General features: G+C 43.5%; 1 protein-coding gene across 1 annotated transcript in view; it reads right to left on the minus strand.

Moving 5' to 3' along the window:
- The window catches only part of cpamd8 (C3 and PZP like alpha-2-macroglobulin domain containing 8), a 53,285-nt gene extending 36,434 nt beyond the window's left edge, over positions 1-16,851 (minus strand). The window contains exons 1-8 of the mRNA XM_064989773.1: positions 16,560-16,851; positions 4,816-4,967; positions 3,987-4,009; positions 3,316-3,481; positions 3,051-3,103; positions 2,484-2,501; positions 1,744-1,798; positions 1,530-1,643 (exon numbers count right to left, since the gene is read on the minus strand). Coding sequence (XP_064845845.1) covers positions 1,530-1,643; positions 1,744-1,798; positions 2,484-2,501; positions 3,051-3,103; positions 3,316-3,481; positions 3,987-4,009; positions 4,816-4,967; positions 16,560-16,636 — 658 coding nt within the window. The 5' untranslated portion in view covers positions 16,637-16,851. The remainder of the gene's footprint in view (positions 1-1,529; positions 1,644-1,743; positions 1,799-2,483; positions 2,502-3,050; positions 3,104-3,315; positions 3,482-3,986; positions 4,010-4,815; positions 4,968-16,559) is intronic.
- Positions 16,852-17,350: the final 499 nt, after the last annotated feature.

Raw genomic sequence — 17,350 nt, forward strand, 5'->3', positions numbered from 1 at the left:
AGACAGATTACCAAGACGCGTACTCAGAACATGCGCTGACCAGCTGGCAAGTGTCTTCACTGACATTTTCAACCTGCCCCTGACCCAGTCTGTAATACCTACATGTTTCAAGCAGACCACCATAGTCTCTGTGCCCAAGAACGCCTAGGTAACCTGTCTAAATGACTATCGCCCCCATAGCACTCACATCAGTAACCATCAAATGCTTTAAAAGGCTGGTCATGGCTCAGATCAACACCATCATCCAAGATATCTTGGACCCACTCCAATTCGCATAACACCCCAACAGACCCACAGATGACACAATCTCTATTGCACTCCACTTTCCTACCTCTACAAAAGGAACACCTATGTGAGAATGCTGTTCATTGACTACAGCTCAGTGTTCAACACCATAGCTCCCTCCAAGCTCATCACTAAACTAAAGACCCTGAGATTAAAAACCTTCTGCAACTGGATCCTGGACCTCCTGATGGGCCGTTGGCGAGGGTAGGCAACAACACATCCACGATGCTGACTCTTAACATGGGGGCCCTTCAGGGGTGCATACTTAGTCCCTTCCTGTACTCCTTGTTGCCCCATGACTTTGTTGTCGCGCACGACTCCAACACCATCGTTAAGTTGGCCAATGACACGACAGTGGTTGGAGTGATCACCGACAACAATGAGACAGCCTACAGGGAGGAGGTCAGAGACCTGGCAGTGTGGTGCCAGGACAACAACCTCTTCCTCAACGTCAGCAAGACAAAGCGGCTGATCGTGTACGAAAGGAAACCAAGGGCCGAGCATGCCCCCATTCACATCGACAGGGCTGTAGTGGAGCGGGTTGAGAGCTTCAAATTTCTCGGTGTCCACATCACTAAGGACTTATCATGGTTCAAACACCAACACAGTCGTGAAGAGGGCACAACAGTTCATCAAAATGGCTACCCGGACTATGTGCATTGACCCGCTATTCTTGCACTGGCTCTATGCACACACATACGACACTGACACTCCAACACACACACACACACACACACACACACACACACACACACACACACACACACACACACACACACACACACACACACACACACACACACACACACACACACACACACACACAAACTACATACGCTCACACACACAAAACACACACACACACGCATATTGAAGCCACACAAACACACTCACTTATAGACGCAAACGCTGTTGCAGCTGCTACCTAATAGCCTCGTCACTTTTACCGCTACCTACATGTACATATTACCTCAACTACCTCGTACCTCTGCACATTGACTCAGTACCAGTACTCCTTGTATATAGCCTCGCTATTGTTATTGTATTGTGTTACTATTTTCTTTTTCTTGTTATTTGCGAGAAAAAAAATGTGTTCTTTCATTTAAACTCTGCATTGTTGGGAAAGAACTCGTAACTAAGCATTTCACGGTAAAGTCTAGAGCTGTTGTATTCGGAGCATGCAACAAATAAAATGTTGTTTGATTTGATAAATGGTCACTTTCAGGTAGCAAGTAGCAACTCACCATACTTCTGCACTTCAAAGGACTTGTTGTAGGTGTGCCCCTGCATTTCTACAAAGATGAACCACTCTCCAAACACGGGCTGGTCTGAGAGAGGGAAACTCATGTTGATGACCCCTGAGGAGAGAAGCAGGGGTCAAAAAAGATCAACGCCACATGAACTACAGCAGTCACTACACAGTAGATGATGATAATGATAACATAGGGAGTTTCTCACCACAGCAGAGGGGTTTAAGCCCTTTCCACTGGACCATCCGAGACCCTCTGGGGTCCTGCAACCCAGAGTATGAATACACAGTTGATCGAGAGATTCTACTTTCATCAAAGTATGCATTACTCTGTTTCTCCCTACCTGAAAGATATGAACTTACATAAGTACTCATGAGTAAAGTTATGTAAGGGTTATGCTAATAAATATATTTGGGGTAACCCCTGCGTGATGAAATCCTACAGTAAGCTACTTCTTACATACACTGACCTGGCTCTGACTCAAGGGGAAAGACTAACACTAACGGCTGTCAATCAGTTAATTTCAGCCACTCGCACAGACACCTCCCTGACCAAGAGGGGAACAGGACTGCAGGCTGCAGGTGACAGAATAACACAAACAACTACACAGTTTCTTAGTCAATGAGCTGAGCCCGTTTCCAGAGCTTCCTCAGACATTTTAACACCAAGCAGCATATTTGCCCAGAAAAGATACCGCAGACAGAGCACAAGAGGATGTGAGAGGGACAGAGAGAGATTGAGAAGAGAGAGAGATGGAGAAGAGAGAGAGAGGAGGTGTGCAGCATTAGGTGGGCAAGATGTAGGGGCCAGGCTAGAGCTCAAAGCCCAGGCCTGTTATCAAATTGAGCCCTTCCCTGCCCTGTAATCTCCTGCCTGGGGTTGGGAGACTAAACCCCCAGTGTCCCGTGGCCCTCCCTCTAGGTCCGGGTGGTCCCTCCCTCCACTTACCAAAACGTAGGCCTCAATCTGCAACCAGGAGAAGAAGAAGAGTAAAAAAAATGACTCAAAGACAGCACACACATTAGACAAACTGCACAGCCACATGGCAAAATATCTCCACCTCCTCCCCCCTCTCCAACAATCATCCATCTGTGAGTGCGAGTGTTAGCCTTTGCCAGCAGCAGACCTTTATAGCTCCAGCCATCAATAAACACACTGTCTACACAGCGGCAACTATATATTTGGAGCCATTTCTAAAAATTGTAGCAGAAATGGCAAGGTTTGTGACGGTAAATAGGTTACTGTACATTTAGTGTGCATTCAGGCTCAGGCCAGGTTTCCCCCACTTCACTACCCTCTGACAGAATGTTGGAAAAATAGGTGTGTGAAAACTAGCTTGATGCCACCCTTCATTTAAAGCCATAACACATCAAAGGAGAGGAGGCCAGCTGCTTGGAATCAAGGCCACAGATAAACATTAGGTCAACACACCTGATTCTCATATTTCATATCCCATTAATTTCCTGTAAGTGGGTGTGATGTCTTGGCTTTGATGTGAGAGACTGGGTGCATTACCTTGTCATTGACTGGCCTCAGATCCGGAGTGACAGAGTACACATTGATGAGCACTGGATTGAGAGAGGCACAGATTATTACCCATTTCAATGCATTTCTAATGTAGAGTGCAATAAACAATCCATGTCATGTCATTAGCTTTGTCCTGGGCTGCTATTAAGACTGGCTTCTTACAACACACAATGGCCGATGAATAAATCTATCTACAGTAGAGGTTTATGAGTAGGACAATGGCTGCTACTGGAAGGGCCTGGAAGGCTGAGACCTTTGTGTTTGGGCTTGTAGACTGGCTTATCCGTCTGGATGAAGACGGCTGTGCCCTTGCTGTCCACAGTGACAGTGGTGTAGTTGTGGAAGATATACCCCCGCTCAGTGATGTGGCGATTCCCCCACACCTTCAGATGGGCCTGACCTTTCAGACCACGAGGGACCTGAAACCAGGAAGGGCACATATATCTTCAGGATGCGGTACCTAACACACCACACAGACCCATGTCAAACCCCTTGCTAAAGTGCCTAGCAACCACAGTGGACAATACGAGACTATATTTGATAAAGACAGGGGTGGGGGTTAGAGGAGTGGAGGAATCAAGTCGTGAATGTTGGATTGATCCATTCCAGCCTTTGGGGCCTGCAGACCCTTACATGCACATCAACAGCTGTTGCATATTATATTTGAGGCTATTACCTTATTCCAAATGAATGTGCAAAAAGGCAGATGTTCACATACAAATTATGTTAGTTTTGTTTTGCATGTCATCTGTGGAATATGGACAAATTGACTGGGATCTCACTACTGTGCAGCTGGAGCCACAACCATTTTACACTCTTGAAACAACAATTATGTTTTTATCCACAACACGACACAACAAAGATAAAAATCAATTAACACACGATAGACAGAAATGCCGTTAAACACAATGACGTCGCTCTCACCTTTAATTTGATTGTGCCTTTGTCTGAAATGGAAAAAAATGAATAAAATCACACAAAACAAGGCAAAATATTCCGATCAAAATTATTTGAGTTCTTGTGATTGTGTGGTTTGATCAAGGAACATTAACTTGTGTCAACACCGGGCCTTGAGTGCCACAGTGTAAACTGGTTTCCGTCCTTGCAGTTTACAGTAATCAAGAACCATAGTTATATACTGCCTGGTTAAACCTTTGATACATCACAATAAACAGTTCTGTTGAATCTCTGGCCAATCAAGTGGTCATCACTAGTTACCACAGCCACAGATGAATAATTATGGCTAATCCCCACCTATTTTTACAATTACTATTAATAAAATCTGATTTTAAACCAAACCATAACCACACTGCATACCGTATGCCTAACCCTGAAAAGGAAACATCAATTTTGACTTTATGATTGTCGTAACTGGTGACAACCCAACCAAGGATATCAATTAATTGCCAGAGTAAAGAAAGACCAGTGGAACTGGAGTGATGCACTCTCTGCAGGAGATACAGCTGCAGGTTCTTTCAATGAAGCGCTGAAGTCCCATCTATTTGTACTGCTGTCAAACAAATCCCACATAGATACACAATAGCCTGGTTAGACAAGCCAGGCTTAACAATAAACCCCATATCAAAAGCGACCTCCGTTAAGAGCCATGTGAGGTCAGAAGTATACACTGCACCCGACAGGTCAATCAGCCTCATGCTGTGTGTTCCCCTGTAAGTGTGTGTGCACTCTCAGTGTCACAAATGGTGGTGTGTGCTCTTATGTTAGCTTGTGTGTGGGGGGGGGGAGTCCTCACCGAGCACTGTGCCATGGCTGTACGCCACTGTCTCACCCTTCACAGAGAGCTGGACCTGGACGTGCGTCTCCTCCACAGCATTGAAGATGGTGACACTCAAGGCCTCCTCCACACCAGCGCGGAACACTGAGGGAGCAGCGATTAGGTAACCCCTAGTGTCCAGGAATGAGAGGAGTGTTGGTCAACAGACAGTGCATCATAGAAACTTTCAGCCAGGGGTTCACAAATTTGGCGTTTGCTGTTTTTTTTTCATTTTCTGATAGGTAGATCATTCTTATTCTAGTATGCTTCGAGCAAGCAGCAACACCCAATACAACACACCAGCGGCCCCCACTTCACCCTCCTCCTGGCCTCTAAATATGGCTGTTTATGATGTTACACAAGACAGTATCTATATACACACACACACACACACGCACACACAGAGTCCTCAAGGGATTTGCAAAGTGAGATCAGGTTTAATTGCGAGGATAGTAGGGACACAGTACCTGTCAGCCAAAAGAGCTCTGCTCTAGTGTTCTCGTTGGGTGGTCTGGCACCACTTCTGATGTAACCTAGTTATTTTTTTAAACATATGACCAAGATTAAAAACAGTCAACTCTGACATTTAGTCGAGGGAAGACGGCTGTCAGAAGGGTCGGAGGCCAAAGGTCATCCGCAGAAGCACATAATACATTCTGAAAGTACAATTATATTTTTACCACTGGTTGGCAGAGGACCACCATAAATGAGAGCGGCGCAAGGGGTTCACTGGCAGTTGCATTTTAAAGAGTTCCAGAAGTTCACTGACCTTAGTTTGGAGGCATACTAAGGTTCCATATGGAACTTTAATCAAACTATTACATGACTGTTACTACTGCATTATTACATGCTTATTTCCCTTTTGTCACAAGTTAAAATTAACAAAAACATTTTCAAAAAGTAATCTGTGTCATTCAGGTGTGTCTAGTTTTCCAGACATGGGAGCTCCCATTTTAAACTTTCCTCAAGATCAACCAAATTAGAATGAGCATTGAATCCACCAACCCAATTGCATGTCTTAGTATCAGATCAGGTGGTTAACATTACGTGCTTGGGGGCCAGAGGCAATCTAAGTCACACAGAGTCATGAGAAAATCCCTTGGAAAATGGGGCTTTGGGAATATAAAGATAATAGGAGGAAATTGAGTCTCAGTGTTTGATCTGCAGCAAGTTCAAGCAGCTTTTTGATAAGCTTGCGTCAGGTGCTGAGGCCCATGCTTATTTTAATGATGCATTGAACGCATGCCTCCTCAGAGCTCAGTCTCAAGTGCTTGAGGACTGACGTTCTTTTGTTAGGAAAGCTGGTATTAGTCCCATAGCGATCTCAATGGTGTGGTGGGCTAGGCTCCCCTCTGGAGCATTTGGCAGCACAGCTTGTAACCCTTATTAACACAGCAGACTTCTCCACAGTTAGTCTCTGGAATACTGTTGACAGCAGCCCGACAGATAGCATCCTTAGGGCCTCTTCACACTACATCACTTTGACAGCACAAACTAGGTCCAGGAGAGATACCTGTGTAGTGTAAAGAGACGGATCTAGATTCAAATCTCTATTTAAAAGATGTCTCCCACAGTACAGTGCATTTGGAAAGTATTCAGACCCCTTATCTTTTTCCACATTTTGTTACGTTTACAGCCTTAATAAATGTTTCCCTCATCAATCTACACACAATACCCCATAATGATAAAGCAAAAAAAGGTTTTTGGAAATGTTTGCTAATTTATTACAAATAAAAAAACAAATAGTTTATTTACATAAGAATTCAGACCCTTTGCTATGAGACTCAAAATTGAGCTCCGGCGCATCCTGTATTGGATGGAGTCCACCTGTTGTAAATTCAATTGATTGGACATGATTTGGAAAGGCACACACCTGTCTATATAAGGTCCCAGAGTTGACAGTGCATGTCAGAGCAAAAACCAAGCCATGAGGTTGAAGGAATTGTCCGTAGAGCTCCGAGACAGGATTGTTTTGATGGCACAGATCTGGGCATAGTTAGCAAAACATTTCAGCAGCATTGAAGGTCCCCAAGAATACAGTGGCCTCCATCATTCTTAAATGGAAGAAGTTTGGAACCACCAATACTCTTCCTAGAGCTGGGCATCAAGGCCAAACTAGGCAATAATGGTAGAAGGGCCTTGGTCAGGGAGGTGACCAAGCACCCGATGGTCACTGACAGAGCTCCAGAGATCCTCTGTGGAGATGGGAGAACCTTCCATAAGGACAACCATCTCTGCAGCAGTCCACCAATCAGGCCTTTATGGTAGAGTGGCCAGACGAAAGACACTCCTCAGAAAAAGGCACATGACAGCCCGCTTGGAGTTGCCAAAAGGCACCCAAAGACTCTCAGACCATGAGAAACAAGATTCTCTGTTCAGATGAAACCAAGATTGAACTCTTTTGCCTGAATACCAAGCGTCATGTCTGGAAGACACCTGGCACCATCTCTTCGGTGAAGCATGGTGGTGGCAGCATCATGCTGTGGGGATGTTTTTCGGCAGCAGGGACTGAGAGACTAGTAAGGATCGAGGGAAAGATGAACGGAGCAAAGAACAGAGAGATCCTTGATGAAAATCTGCCCCAGAGTGCTCAGGTCCTCAGACTGGGGCGAAGGTTCACCTTCCAACAGGACAACAACCCTAAGCACACAGCCAAGACAACGGAGGAGTATCTTCGGGACAAGTCTCTGAATGTTCTTGAGTGGCCCAGCCAGAGCCCGGACTTGAACCCGATCGAACATTACCGGAGAGACATGAAAATAGCTGTGCAGCGACGCTCCCCATGCAACCTGACAGAGCTTGAGAGGATCTGCAGACAAGAATGGGAGAAACTCCCCAAATACAGGTGTGAGGCAGTGATGGCGCCAGAGGGGATGCTATTTTGTTTGTTTTTTCGCGTTGTTCGTAACTTCTTTTGTACATAATGTTGCTGTTACAATCTCTTAAAACCGAAAGGAGCTTCTGGACATCAGAACTGAGATTACTCCCCTCAGATTAGACTAAGAGTTTTTCTTCAATGAGTCGGACGGGAGGGATATATTACAGACACCTGACCATGTCCAGATCCCTGTCATAGTCTGGAAAAGAAAACGATCAGGGAGCCTTGTGAGGATTGTCATCTGTGGAAGGATCAGGCGACGAGTGGCTAATCTGCCTATGTCTTCCATCCTGCTAGCTAACATTCAATCGCTGGAAAATAGATCTGACAAACTGAAAGCACGTATATCCTACCAACTGGACATTAAAAACTGTAATTTCTTATGTTTCACCAAGTCGTGGCTGAACGAAGACGTTAACAACATACAGCTGGAGGTTTATACACTCTACCAGCAGGATGGAACAGCAGCCTTTGGTAAGATACGGGGCGGGGGCCTATGCATACAGCTGATGCACAATATCTAAGGGAGTCTCAAGGTTTTGTTTGCCTGAGGTAGAGTATCTCATGATAAACTGTAGACCACACTATCCGCCTAGAGAGTTTTCATCTGTATTTTTCGTAGCTGTCTGCAAACCACCACAGACCGATGCTGGCACTAAAACCACACTCAATGAGCTGTATACCCCCACAGGAAAACGCTCACCCAGAGGTGGTGCTCCTAGTGGCCGGGGACTTTAATGCAGGGAAACTTAAATCAGTTTTACCTAATTTCTATCAGCATGTTAAATGTGCAACCAGAGAAAAAAAAATTCCAGACAACCTTTACTCCACACACATAGACGAGTACAAAGCTCTCCCTCGCCCTCCATTTGGCAAATCTGACCATAATTCTATCCTCCTGATTCCTGCTTACATGCAAAAATTAAAGCAGGAAGCACCAGTGACTCGGTCTATAAAAAAGTGGTCAGATGAAGCAGATGCTAAACTACAGGACTGTTTTGCTATCACAGACTGGAATATGTTCCAGGAATCTTCCGATGGCATTGAGTAGAACACCGCATCAGTCACTGGCTTTATCAATAAGTGCATTGAGGACGTTGTCCCCATAGTGACTGTACATACATACCCCAAACAGAAGCCATGGATTACAGGCAACATTTGCACTGAGCTAAAGGGTAAAGCTGCTGCTTTCAAGGAGTGGGACTCTAACCCGGAAGCTTATAAGAAATACCGCTATGCCCTCTGACAAATCATCAAACTGGCAAAGCATCAATACAAGACGAAGATCGAATCGTACTACACCAGGTCTAATGCTCGTCGGATGTGGCAGGGCTTGCAAACTATAACAGATTAAAAAAGGGAAGCACAGACGAGAGTTGCCCAGTCACACGAGCCTACGAGGCGAGCTAAATAACTTCTATGCTCGCTTCAAGGCAAGTAACACTGAAACATGCAGGACAGGTCAACATTCACAAGGCCGCAGGGCCAGACAGATTACCAGGACGTGTACTCCGAGCATGCACTGACCAACTAGCAAGTGTCTTCACTGACATTTTCAACCTCTCCCTGTCTGAGTCTGTAATATCAACATGTTTCAAGCAGATCACCATAGTCCCTGTGCCCAAGAACACTAAGGTAACCTGTATAAATGATTACCCACCCGTAGCACTCACGTCTGTAGCCACAAAATGCTTTGAAAGGCTGGTTATGGCTCACATCAACACCATCATCCCAGAAACCATAGACCCACTCAAATTTGCATACCGCCTCCAACAGATCCACAGATAATGCAATCTCTATTGCACTCCACACTACCCTTTCACACCTGGACAAAAGGAACACCTATGTGAGAATGCTATTCTTTGACTACAGCTCAGCATTCAACACCCTAGTGCCCTCAAAGCTCATCACTAAGCTAAGGACCCTGGGACTAAACACTTCCCTCTGCAACTGGATCCTGGACTTCCTGATGGCCCGCCCCCAGGTGGTAAGGGTAGGTAACAACACATCCGCCATGCTGATCCTCAACACAGAGGCTCCTCAGGGGTGTGTGCTCAGTCCCCTTCTGTACTCCCTGTTCACTCACGACTGCACGGCCAGGCACGACTCCAACACCATCATTAAGTTTGCTGATGATACAACAGTGGTAGGCCTGATCACCAACAACGATGAGATAGCCTATAGGGAGGTCAGAGACCTGACCGTGTTACGTGATCAAGACAAAGGAGATGATTGTGGACTACAGAAAAAGGAGGACCGAGCATGCCCCCATTCTCACCGACTGGGCTGTAGTGGAGCAGGTTGAGAGCTTCAAGTTCCTTGGCGTCCACATCACCAACAAACTAACATGGTCCAAGCACACCAAGACAGTCGTGAATATGGCACAACAAAACCTATTACCTCTCATGAGAATGAAAATATTTGGCATGGGTCCTCAGATCCTCAAAAGGTTTTACAGCTGTACCATCGAGAGCATCCTGATGGGTTGCATCACTGCCTGGTATGGCAACTGCTAGGCCTCCAACCGCAAGGCACTACAGAGGGTAGTGCGTATGGCTCAGTACATCACTGGTGCCAAGCTTCCTGCCATCCAGGACCTCTATACCAGACAGTGTCAGAGGAAGGCCCTAAAAATTATCAAAGACTCCAGCCACCCTAGTCATAGACTGTTCTCTCTGCTACCAAATGGCAAGTGGTACCGGAGCACCAAGTCTAGGTCCAAGAGGTTTCTGAACAGCTTCTACACCCAAGCCATAAGACTCCTGAACAGCTAATCAAATGCATACGCAGACTATTTTTATCCCTACCCCCAATTACCTGTATATAGCCCTGCTACTGTTATTTACTGCTGCTCTTTAATAATTTGTTATTCTTATCTCTTACCTTTTTTTGATTATATTTTTTTTGGTATTTTCTTAAAACTGTATTGTTGGTTAAGGGCTTGTAAGTAAGCATTTCACTGCAAGGTCTACCTGTTGTATTCGGGACAGGTGACAAATACAATTTGATTTGATTTGATTTGCTAATATTGTAGAGTCATACCCAAGAAGATTTGAGGTTGTAATCACTGCCAAAGGTGCTTCAACAAAGTACTGAGTAAAGGGTCTGAATATGAAATTTCATTAAATATATATTTATAAATTTGCTTAAATGTCTAAAAACCTGTTTTTGCTTTGTCATTATCGGTTATTGTGTGTAGATTGATGAGGAAAAAAACATTTTAGAATACGTCTGTAATGTAACAAAATGTGGAAAAGTCAAGGGGTCTGAATACTTTCAGACCCCTACCTCCGGAAGTACTGTGGGTGACATATACACTACGTAGCCCCCTCTGAGTGGTAGTGTAAAGTCAATGGCTCTCCCACACCTAATGATTTTATATATACACTAGATGACTGACAGGGGGCTCTATTTTGAAGCCAACACAGCTCCCAGCGTAAAAATATTTTGTAAGCAAAAAGTCATTTTTAATGTCTACATTAAAAATCTACATTGTTTTTTCCATGTTTATTTTATTACAGACACATAATACAATATTAAATTATATTATGTTAGGTAAACATAAACATAAAAAAATACATAAAAACATTTACCTTAAAGTAAAAGTACTAATGTTACTGTTCCACGGCAACAACAAAAATACTTATATACTTGTCATTTTGTCCTTGAAACATTTAATTGAAATACTGTAGAATTAAATTCATTCCTATGGAGTCATTGAACACTGGTCCCTTTAATAATGTTTACTGTTTTACCCACTTTATATCTATATACTGTATACTGTATACTCTAGTCATGGATCATCCTATACAACTACTGCTTTTCACAACTTTTCTATTCACATACTGTCTTAACTGTCCATACACACCATTCACATACTGTACATATAGTGCCTTCGGAAAGTATTTATACCCCTTGACGTTTTCCACATTTTGTTACGTTACAGCCTTAAGTAACGTCTGCTTCCAACTCACACTCTCAAACACGTAGATCCCCTGAACGCAGCTCACTCTCTAGATCCCAATCACCTGAATTCTGATCACCTGTTCACACACCTGTATGTCATTATCACACACCATTTAGTTCAGTTAATTGCAAATCAAATCAAACTTTATTTGTCACATACACATGGTTAGCAGATGGCAATGCGAGTGTAGCGAAATGCTTGTGCTTCTAGTTCCGACAATGCAGTAATAACCAACGAGTAATCTAACCAAACAATTTCACAACAACTACCTTATACACACAAGTATAAAGGGATGAAGAATCTGTACATAAAGATATATGAATGAGTGATGGTACACAATGGCATAGGCATGATGCAGTAGATGGTATCGAGTACAGTATATACATATGAGATGAGTAATGTAGGGTATGTAAACATATAAAAGTGGCATTGTTTAAAGTGGCTAGTGATACATGTATTACATAAAGATGGCAAGATGCAGTAGATGGTATAGAGTACAGTATATACATATCAGATGAGTAATGTAGGGTATGTAAACATCATATTAAGTGGCATTGTTTAAAGTGGCTAGTGATAAATGTTTTACATACATTTTTCCAATATTAAAGTGGCTGGAGTTGAGTCAGTATGTTGGCAGCAGCCATTCAATGTTAGTGGTGGCTGTTTAACAGTATGATGGCCTTGAGATAGAAGCTGTTAATCAGTCTCTCGGTCCCTGCTTTGATGCACCTCTACTGACCTCGCCTTCTGGATGATAGTGGGGTAGACAGGCAGTGGCTCGGGTGGTTGTTGTTCTTGATGATCTTTATGGCCTTCCTGTGACATCGGGTGGTGTAGGTGTCCTGGGGGGCAGGTAGTTTGCCCCCGGTGATGCGTTGTGCAGACCTCACTACCCTCTGGAGAACCTTACGGTTGTGGGCGGAGCAGTTGCCGTACCAGGCGGTGATACATCCCGACAGGATGCTCTCGATTGTGCATCTGTAAAGGTTTGTGAGTGCTTTTGGTGACAAGCCAAATATCTTCAGCCTCTTCAGCGCTGCTGCACCTTCTTCACCACGCTGTCTGTGTGGGTGGACCAATTCAGTTTGTCCGTGATGTGTACGCCGAGGAACTTAAAACTTACTACCCTCTCCACTACTTTCCCGTTGATGTGGATAGGGGGGTGCTCCCTCTACTGTTTCCTGAAGTCCACGATCATCTCCTTTGTTTTGTTGACGTTGAGTGTGAGGTTATTTTCCTGACACCATACTCTGAGGGCCCTCACCTCCTCCCTGTCTCGTCGTTGTTGGTAATCAAGCCTACCATTGTAGTGTCGTTTGCAAACTTGATGATTGAGTTGGAGGCGTGCATGGCCACGCAGTCGTGGGTGAAAAGGGAGTACAGGCGAGGGCTCAGAACACACGCTTGTGGGGCCCCAGTGTTGAGGATCAGCGGGGTGGAGATGTTGTTACCTACCCTCACCACCTGGGGGCGGCCCGTCAGGAAGTCCAGTACCCAGTTGCACAGGGCGGGTCGAGACGCAGGGTCTTGAGCTTGATGACGAGTTTGGAGGGTACTATGGTGTTAAATGCTGAGCTGTAGTCGATGAACAGCATTCTCACATAGGTATTCCTCTTGTCCAGATGGGTTAGGGCAGTGTGCAGTGTGGTTGTGATTGCATCGTCTGTGGACCTATTGGGGCGGTAAGCAAATTGGAGTGGGTCTAGGGTGTCAGGTAGGGTGGAGGTGATATGGTCCTTGACTAGTCTCTCAAAGCACTTCATTATGACGGAAGTGAGTGCTACGGGCGGTAGTCGTTTAGCTCAGTTACCTTAGCTTTCTTGGGAACAGGAACAATGGTGGCCCTCTTGAAGCATGTGGGAACAGTATACTGGGATAAGGATTGATTGAATATGTCCGTAAACACACCAGCCAGCTGATCTGCGCATGCTCTGAGGACGCGGCTGGGGAAGCCGTCTGGGCCTGCAGCCTTGCGAGGGTTAACACGTTTAAATGTTTTACTCACGTCGGCTGCAGTGAAGGAGAGTCCGCAGGTTTTGGAAGCGGGCCGTGCCAGTGGCACTGTATTGTCCTCAAAGCGAGCAAAGAAGTTGTTTAGTCTGTCTGGGAGCAAGACATCCTGGTCCACGACGGGGCTGGTTTTCTTTTTGTAATCCGAGATTGACTGTAGACCCTGCCACATACCTCTTGTGTCTGAGACGTTCACCCCATCATTGTGAGGTATTGTTTGTTTTGTGACACACTTCTTTTCGGAGCTGTTTTTCCCGTAATTTAATCCTCCCGTGTATGACTTTTTACCTGCCTCACTAACGACGCCTTTTGCCTTTTCCCTGACTGTACTTTAGCATATCGGATTTCCTGTTGTCAACCTATTGCCTGATCTCCCGGACGACGTTACTAACCTTTCCCTGCCTGTACTGTTGCCTTTTTGGACCTCCTGTGTATGACCTTCAGCCTGCCCCTGGACCCAGCTACCTGCCTCCTCCTGTGGTCCTGTACAAATAAACACCTGCTGTGCCCTGCGCTTGACACCAGCTCCCTGTCTCTCATCGTGTTCATTACACCTTATTGTAAAATTGTTTTTTTCCTTCATCAATCTAAACACAATACCCCATAATGAAGCCAAAACAGGTTATAATACATTTTTGCAAATTTATGAAAAAAAACCCTGAAATATCACATTTATTCAGACCCTTTACTCTGTACCTTGTTCAAGCACCTTTGGCAGCGATTACAGCCTTGAATCTTCTTGGGTATGACGCGACAAGCGTCGCACACCTGTATTTGGGGAGTTTCTCCCATTCTTCGCTGCAGTTCCTTTCAAGCTTTGTCAGGTTGGATGGGGAGCCTGTGCTTAGGGTCGTTGTTCTGTTGGAAGGTGAACCTTCACCCCAGTCTGAAGTCCTGAGTGCTCATTTAAGAATGATGGAGGCCACTGTGTTCTTAGGGACCTTCAATGCTGCTGAAATGTTTTGGTACTCTTCCCCAGATCTGTGCCTCGACACAGTCCTGTCTTAGCTCTACGGACAATTCCTTCAACCTCAAAGCTTTGTTTTTGCTCTGACATGCACTGTCAAATATGGGACCTTATATAGACAGGCTTGTGCCTTTCCAAATCATGTCCAATCAATTTAATTTACCACAGGTGGACTCCAATCAAGTTGTAAAAACATCTCAAGAACTATCAATGGAAACAGGATGCACCTGAGCTCAATTTTGAGTCTCATAGTAAAGGGTCTGAATACATATGTAAATAAGGTATTTTAGTTTTTTATTTGTAATAAATATGCAGAAATTTCTCAACCTTTTTTTCGCTTTGTCATTATGGGCTATTGTGTGTAGATTGATGAGTAAAAAAAATATGTAATACATTTTATAATAAGGCTGTAATGTAACAAAATGCGGAAAAAGTAAAGGGGTCTGAAGACTTTCCGAATGCACTGTACATATAGATGACATTTAGATTACTGTTACAGTGCTATTTAGGTTGATAATTGGACCATTTCCGACATTTCTTTATTTCTTAGATTTAATTAAGTACATTTTTTTATTATGTGTGTACTTGTCTGACATTATACAGCATTGTGAGGAGCTAGTAACATAAGCAGATGTTGTATCGGATGCAGAGAAAAATGCTTAATTATGTACACTACCAATAAACTTTGATTTGGAGGACTGCTTTTTCTGAGTAGTGCCAATATGGCCGACCAGTGGCTTCAAAGCCTGTCATTGGCCAATACATAGAGATGTCCCTGAGATAATTAACTCAATACCAGTAATTGAAAGTTAAAGGCTTAAAATACCCACACGTTTGTGAATCATTGCATTAATCAAGTGTGCAAAACCATGTGCAAAATTGTTTAAAAATGAGAAGCTCCTGTATAGTTAGAATTTCTATCCTTATTTTGTTTGTCTTTTTACTATGGTATTTACGGTATGCTTATAGCTGCACTCAAATGAAGCAGGAATTAGTTTTTATCCGCACCATAAACAAGGATCGTCACTAGTTACCATAGCCACAAAGTCATAATTTATGGCTAAACCTATTTTTGCAATTTATCTTTTTAAAATCACATTTTAAACCTAACCTTAACTCTAAATTCCAGTGCTCGACTTGGGCAGGAGCTCACTGGAGCGGAGTACCGGCACCTCAAATGATCAACTGCTTGAGCGACTTTTCGTTTTATAGAATATTAGCTCAAAAGTATTGTGGAGTTCCTGCACCTAAATATAAACGGTACTGGCACCGAAAATGTGTACCGGCACCTATTTCAGTCCAAGTCTAACACTGACTAACACACTGCTAACATTATGTCTAACCTAACCTTTCAAAAAAAGAGCTAATTGTTTTCATGAAATTTTAGGATATAGCCTATTTTGTGGCTGTGGTAACTAGTGAAAACACATCCAAGGCTAATGTAAACAGAAAAGTTGCAAATCTGACTATATTTTTGTAAATGAGCTCTAAACACTTCTTGCAGTAGAAGAGCAGTCATAGGGACCTATATACAAACGACGTTATTTTTTAACTCCAAGTGAAAACGGGCGGACAGCACCATCAAACCAATCGCAACTAGGGCTCTGAACATGTAAAGTGAGTTTAATACATTGTTTCACATTCATGGAATAACGAACAAACACCCTTGATAAATACATGTCATTCCAACAACCTAGTATTCATTCCTTAAATGCAAAATGCAGCTTCTCGTTGATGATAAAAAACGATAGAAATACAAAACAATGCTATTTGTAAAAGTAACACACTCGGTGTTTGAAATGTTAAACTTGGTGTGAACAGAGGTGAAGCATGGTGGTTTTGCTTATTACAGTAAAAATGGCAACATGTCAATTTACAATAAAATAACGTCAACCACTTACTGTCTTTCTTGTGCATAACTTCTGCAGATGAATAAAGTCCAAGACAGACTCAACGCTGTCCAGTAGGACCTCAACATTTTCAATAGTAGCCTACATTCAGTTTCCCGTGGGGTGGGTTATAAAGTCGCTCTCAAGAGTTCCGACTTAACTTTTTCTCAAATCTTCAAATGTACAGTAGCTTCGAACAGCCTATCATTCTTACGTAGCCTATCCATTGAAGCACTGATGTGTGGGCGCCAATTTTTGCTTCGAATCGGCAAGCGAGGATCAAGTTATCATCCCACTTCGAGAAATCCCGTTTTGGGGCAATTGGCTTTTTTCCAGTGGTGAAAAAAGTACCCAATTGTCATACTTGGGTAAAAGTAAAGATACCTCAATAGAAAATGACTCAAGTAAAAGTAACCCAGTAAAATTATACTTTAGTAAAAGTATCAAAAGTAAAAGTACAAGGATAAATTATTTCAAATTCCTTATTTTAAGCAAAGTAGACGGCCATATTTTCTAGGTTTTTTAAATTTACGGATAGCCAGGGTCATTCTAACTCTCAGACATGGTTTACAAACGAAGCATGTGTTTAGTGAGTCCGCCAGATCAGAGGCAGTAGGGATGACCAGGCATGTTCTCTTGATAATAAGTGTGTGAATTAGACCATTGTTTTCCTGTCCTGCTAAGCATTCAAAATGTAACTTTTGGGTGTCAGGAAAAAAGTACATTATTTTCTTTAGGAATTTAGTGAAGTAAAAGTAAAAAATTGTCAAAAATACAAGTAGTAAAGTACAGATACCACATAA

This window comes from Oncorhynchus masou, chromosome 15 (genome assembly GCF_036934945.1).
Source record: "Oncorhynchus masou masou isolate Uvic2021 chromosome 15, UVic_Omas_1.1, whole genome shotgun sequence".
In the NCBI taxonomy this organism is placed as follows: Eukaryota; Metazoa; Chordata; class Actinopteri; order Salmoniformes; family Salmonidae; genus Oncorhynchus; species Oncorhynchus masou.